This window comes from Cynara cardunculus (genome assembly GCF_001531365.2).
Source record: "Cynara cardunculus var. scolymus isolate 2C chromosome LG 1, CcrdV1, whole genome shotgun sequence".
NCBI lineage: Eukaryota > Viridiplantae > Streptophyta > Magnoliopsida > Asterales > Asteraceae > Cynara > Cynara cardunculus.
This window is the reverse complement of record NC_037528.1, coordinates 2,105,813-2,112,632: the sequence shown is the minus strand read 5'-3', so window position 1 is coordinate 2,112,632 and position 6,820 is coordinate 2,105,813. Positions and strand designations below refer to the sequence as shown.

The following is a 6,820-nucleotide window of genomic DNA, read 5'->3' as shown; positions in this document are numbered from 1 at the left end:
TTTTATTATTATTTTTATGTCATTATTGAATACAACTTAAAAACCAAAGCAAATAAAATATAAAACCGTTTTCTCTTTATTTTTTTTAAAGAATCAATGTTTGGGTAAATAAATGTTTAATTATTTTATTAATTTTTTATACTAATGTTTTTTTATTCTTATTTTTTATAATTATATAATAGGGCAAAATGCATAAAATAACAGTCTGTTTTCATAAATTTCTTTATTATAGCATTGTACTTTCAGTTTTTCTTATTACATCAATGTACTTTCAAACTATTTTTTTATTAAAACATTGTATTTTGAAAAATTTACCCGTTATAGCATTTGATAACCTTTTGTTTTAAATTGACCCATTATACCAGGTTTTTATGCCACCTCATTGTCCATGTAAGTTGTCCACATGTACCATAGTGATGTGACTTTCTTATTACAACATTATACTTTCAAAATTATTTTATTATAACATCTACTAGTTCTTATTAAACAATGTACTTTTAATTTTCATATTTAGATATTTTACATGTTATTTAATAAATATATTAAATTAATTAAAAAAATTCTAAATTATTCATTAATATACCAATATTAAAAAAACTAGTACAAGACAACTTATCTCGCTAATATTTTTTTAAAAATATGTTTTTCTAAAGAAAATAAGAATTGTTTCTTTTTTACCCAAAAAATATTATCTTTTAAACAATATATTATATTTGTTCAAAAACTTTTACTTGACGTATAAATATATTAAATTAATTAGATTTTTTTGAATTATTTATTAATATAACAATATTAAAAAAATTGTATAACACAATTTATTTCGTTAACATTTTATAGAGAACTTTAAGAGATGTGTATTTTTTTAACAACATAAAATAAGAAGTGTTTTTTTAACAAACAAAATATATCTCATAAATAATGTAGCATATTTATTTCAGAAATACTAGAAGGGTATTCGAGCAATGCAGCAAGATACATCTTGATTTTAATATTCATTTTATTCGTTATCTCAATCGATGTTATAGTATGGTCCTATGTGATTTTGAAAAAAACGATAATGTTTTTATTTTTGAATAAAATATAAATTTGAAGATATCGTAAAATTTTGACAAAAATATATCGATATTTGTATCAAATTAACTATTTAAAATTCCTAATTTTTGTGTAATTTTCTAATTCAATTTTTTTAGTTATATTTAATTTAGGTTTAATAACGAATTAATTTATATTTGGTTTAATAATATAATTTTCTTATAAAGATAATTATTAATTATTTTTTTAGAACTCGATAATTATCCTAATTATATTTTAGATTTTATATATTTTAAATTGAGATGTTTATCTTCTAATTGGTTATGTTTATCCGCAATTAGTTACGCGAATTCAAGCATTAAACTTTAATAAATTGTATTTATGCATAATTTATTTGTAATCTTGAATTGTAAGTAATATGCATTACTATACAGTGCTTCATGCATAAAAAATGGTTTTTAAGAGTTTTTGTCAAATGTTTTATAATATAGTATAGATTTTACTTTTTAATATTTAATTTGCATGTAACTTAATAAGAAAAGGTCAAAAAATTAAATGTTTTTTTAAATCATAGCAATGAAAAATGATATCACTAATAATAATTTAAATTATGTTTTTATTTTTATTTTAATTAAGTCATCAAAATGATGTGTCATCCACATCACCTCATTAAAGCCACACAAACAAAAAAAGTCAAGAGGTTAACCAGTTTAAAAGGTAATAGGTTATTTATTGCTATAATGGGTAGATTTTTTAAAGTACGATGCCTTAATAAAAAATAATTTGAAAGTATATTGCTGTAATAAAGAAAAACAAAAGTAGAATGCTATAATAAGAAAAAAAATTATGAAATTACGTTGTTATTTCATGCATTTAACCCTATATAATATGTAATACGAAGAAAAAAAAATGAAGAGGTACATAAGATGAAAATGTGCATATGTATAGAGTGATGACATCCATAACCCATAGATAATCATTTTTTTTGGTCTTATATATACAAAATAATAATCAAGCATCATTATAAATAAAACTTAAATAATTAAGTATTTATAGAAAAAAGTAATTAATCAAAACAATAAAATAATGATGATCATTATTATATAATCAAATATTCATAAGTTTTTTTAAAGTATATCATCTTGATGATATTAAAATAACCGAAGAATTTCGAAATACTACTTATTGTAAAAATAATTATATTTTGAATTCACTATATTTTTAGCATGGTTTCGATAAAAAATTACAAAAAATTAAATTTAATCAAAACTTGTATTTATATTATGTTCATAAAAATCACTTTCAAATAGATATGGTTGCATTTGAAATATACTCTATATATGTATATAATATAAATATAATAGTATAAATAAAAATTATATATAATATATTTATATATATATAACCAGTTACTTATAAATTATATATATATATATATCTATTATATATTATCATTATTTTAAGTTATATTATATATATATATAATATAACAATAATAATAAAATATAATATGTTATTGATTGAGTTTAATGAAAATTAATGTGATTCCAACTTTTAAAACATTCATCATCCCCTGTTAGGGGTGCCATTAGCACTCCCCTAAATTAAATCTTTAAAAAGTCTTACAATTAATTAATGTGAAATTAATTAAAATAACCTTTTTCATCTTTTGTTTTTACGTCTTAACCACTTCTTATAAGGTTTATCAAAGTAACTCTAAGTCTGCAATTTTAGTCTTTTTTACAGACCTGGTAAAAAATGTAAATTTTTTACGAACCTGAGTGAGAAATGTAAATTTTTGTACGGACCTGAGTGAAAAATATTTTTTTTACGAACAGGGATAAAAAATGTAAATTATTTTTATCTTTTAGCTGGATTCGCAATTGCGGACGTGGTTTTCTAGACTATGACTGTTTTGAAAAAAAATGGCTAAAGATGAAATCAACCTTAAAATAACTAATTTTAATAAATTTCCCTTAATTAATTCAATGGGTTTGTTATACATTAAATGGAGACTTCAAATTAATTGTTTTTCTTTTTCAATAATTAATACTAAAAAATACTTCAAAATTAATTAGCCTTTTGGATAAAAGGATTTAATTAAAAGATTTATATATTTTTGGTGTATTTTGTTTGTAGAATTTGAAACAAAATTCAATTCAATTTTTTTTTATAAATAATTTATAAACAATTAAGAAAAAATAAATTATTTCTTTATTGATTGATCATTAGAAAGCCAATGTTTTCAACAAATTTTAGAAAATTTATTACACATAAAACCTACAAAATTCCACAGAATACCAACACGGGTTTCTAAATCTCATATTTGTGGGATTCCAGATCCAAACGATTTTCAAATCAAACATAAAACTGGAATAAAATTGAATTTCAAATTTTTTCAAATTCCATTAAATCCTACAAATCAAACGGGAGCTAAATTATTTCTCGATATTCTAATCCATTCATCTATTAATACAAATATTTATAAGCAAACTTTTATTTATTAAAAAAATATAAACTATGAAAATATGATTTGAATTAATTTTCTTATCAAAATAAGAAAATGGAAATTAATTATTTGAGCAAATACAATAATTTAAGAAGAAAAAGTTTAAATATTTAATGACGTGTAATTTTTTCTTTAGCAAATTGTAAATTTGTAATACATATTTTAATAAAGATATTTGAGTATGTTGAATATTTAATGCAGTTAATTAAAAAGTAAAAAATTTGTTGACGAACATTAAATATACATAAAACTAATAAATAAATAATTAAATTTTAGTGAATATTTTACCAAAAATACGTAATATATTTTAAATGACAAATTGCATTAAATTGGACATATTTTATTTTTAATTTATATTTGAAGAAATATTTTTAATAGTTTCAATGTAATATAATATACTATATATGTAATTAACTGATGATACTATAAATTTATAATATAAAATCATCAAATAACATTACAAATAAAAAGTCTTCCTAAAAATTACTTAATTATTTTAAATGTATTTATAAAGATTTAGAAAATAGAATTCTAATGATAAAACATTTCATTTTAATACAATAACAAAAAAATAATATTGGTTCATATAATATATAGCTAATATCATCAAATATTAAGGAAAATGTATTTTTGCATAAATTTAAACTCATATATATATATATATATATATATATATATATATATATATATACACACTATATTATAAAATATTTGATAAAAACTTTTGAAAACCATTTTTTATACTTAAAATATTGTTTATTGATGTATATTACTTAAAATTCAAGGTTACAGACAAACTGTGCACAAGTAAAACTTATTAAAGCTTCATGTTTGAATTTGTGTAACTAACTGCTGATAATTATAGTCAAATGCAAGATAAACATTTCATTTTAAATATAAAAAAATCTAAAATATAATTAGGATAATCATTAAATTCTAACAGAATATTTAATTATTATCCTTATAAAAAATTATATATTATTAAATCAAAAATAAATTATTTCGTTATCAAATTTAAATTAAATTATAATAAAAAATTAAATTAACGAAATTACACGAAAAACAAAAACTTTTAAATAGTTAATTTGATATTAATATTGATATATTTATTTTCGGAATTTTATGATATCTTCGAATTTCATTTTATTCAAAAATAAAAACATTATCCATTTTTTCTCAAAACCACATAAAAATCGTATTAAAACTCTACAAAAATAGAATAAAACGAAACATTAAAGTCGAAATATCTCGCTCTACATTGCACGAATACCCTACTAGTATAATATCAAAACATGCTGAATTCAATAATTTAAAGTTTAAGAATAAAAAATGCAGATAATACAATTTTTTTATTTTAAAGATATTGTTATAAGCAATAATTCTCAAAATTATCACAATTTCATGTTTTCTCAAATAATCAATCCTCGACAATAGCTTATGCTACATATATACTTATCAAGCATAATCACGTAACGATCCATAAAAACCATCATTTTAACAAGACGGCAAACGTTAATTACGGTTACGCGAGATACCTTATCGTATCATTACGTTCATTTGTATATATAGCAATGTTGCTACGATAAAAAAAAAGCCTCGATAATTTGACGAAACTTACCATAAAAATAAAACGCATTTACGCCAACAATTATTACCGATTAATTAATTTGTTAGAAAAGTAGAATGCTATTATACGTAATAGCGTTCATCGAGTTTCACTACATTCGGTTTATAGATCGTTGTCATAGTACTTTTTGCAAACAACGTATGTATACGTATACGTACACCCCATCGTAACGCTGTAGGAAACTTACATTACAAAGATACGCGCGATTATATCAACATAAATTCATAAAACGTAATTTTTCGACCATATTAAATTCAATAAAATCTAATGACAATCTGTGATCAGAAGTTTTTGATCATAAAACTTTCGGTTTTCTTGTCACCGCAAATCGGGCAGCTTTTTACCCTCCTCTCACACACCAAGCAAACAGACAAGTGCCGGCATGGCAGCCACACCATGGTTGCAGCTCGAACCAGACAGTTCAAGCAAGCTAAATGCAACCTTTTTTCAACAACACATGATTCAACTTCTTCTTCCACATTAGTAGTGGCGGCATGAGCGGCGGCGGTGCTGCATCGCTCTTTAGCCAGCATCCTCTGCACCTTTTCTTCTAGAAGAAACGCCCTATCCTCGTAGAAATGGTACATCTCTCTGAACCGACCCGCCTGTTCTTCCTTCTCTTTCAGCCTCGCTTCCATCTCCTTCCTCTTCTTCACTTCTTTCGAGAAGTTTCTACGCCAGAATTCCCCCACGCTCACTTGCATCTGCTTCATCTGCATATATGAAATGTTAGACATTACAAGCAGTAAAACAATGATTTAGATACAGCATGAAGACCCCAGAAGTTCAGTGGTTGTTTACATGGTAGCTGATAAGGGAGTTTTGTTGTGATATTAAGCAAGAAAAAGCACCATCGTCATCATCTGCCACCACCGGACTTGCTGCCGGAGGAGAGTGTTCCAGACGGGTAGAAGTGGGGTTTCTAAATGGCACTCCACTCGTACCATTCATAGCTTGAATCCTCCTCCGCTTGGTTGCAGCGTTTTCACCTGCATCGTTAGTCATGACGTTCTTGTCTTTTCTGGGTGCCATTTCGTAAAATTCAAGAAAAGATGGTGAATGTTTGGTGGTGGCGTTGGGGGTTTATAAAGGGTTTGAAACGACGGCAAACCACGGAGGATGTGGTGGCGCGGGGTTGGGGTTCATCTAGGGTTTGAAAGTTTCGAAATGATTATAACGGATTAAAATGAGAATTCAGATAAATTTTGAATTTTTTCGGACGACTTAGATGGAAAGATATCATACATTAAATTTTAACCTTAGATGGAAAAAAATCATGTAAAATAATATCTGACGATAATAGTTATCACAGTTTTACGGATTTTCAAATTAAATGATTAAGCCTAGATAATAGCTTAATGCTATGTTACATACGTATCAAGTATAGTTGTGTAACTATCCATAAAACCGTTATTTTAACAAGACGTAAAAGTTGAGTTTAATTAATGTTATGGGAGATACCTTATCTTAACATTACGTTCGTTCGTTCGTGTAGCAATGTTGCTGTAATAAGAAAATCTTTGATAAAACTGATTGATAAATTGATGATGTGATGAAATTTACGATAAAAGTAAAAGTTGAGTTTAATTAATGTTATGGGAGATACCTTATCTTAACATTACGTTCGTTCGTTCGTGTAGCAATGTTGCTGT

At 24.3% G+C, this 6,820-nt stretch overlaps 1 protein-coding gene across 1 annotated transcript; it reads right to left on the bottom strand.

The window, feature by feature from the left end:
- Positions 1-5,449: 5,449 nt before the first annotated feature.
- On the bottom strand, positions 5,450-6,200 carry LOC112519172 (probable BOI-related E3 ubiquitin-protein ligase 2). Its single transcript, XM_025127171.1, has 2 exons — positions 5,970-6,200; positions 5,450-5,881 (listed from the first exon to the last, which is right to left on the bottom strand). Exons 1-2 carry the CDS (start codon positions 6,198-6,200, stop codon positions 5,450-5,452), a joined length of 663 nt encoding a protein of 220 aa, XP_024982939.1.
- Between the last annotated feature and the right edge of the window lie 620 nt (positions 6,201-6,820).

Bases quoted from the DNA above. Each gene is read 5' to 3' on its own strand.
- LOC112519172 (XM_025127171.1), bottom strand. From the start codon at position 6,200: ATGGCACCCAGAAAAGACAAGAACGTCATGACTAACGATGCAGGTGAA. The intron at 5,882-5,969 runs GTAAACAACCAC...TCATATATGCAG, and splicing joins ACTCCCTTATCAGCTACCAT to ATGAAGCAGATGCAAGTGAG.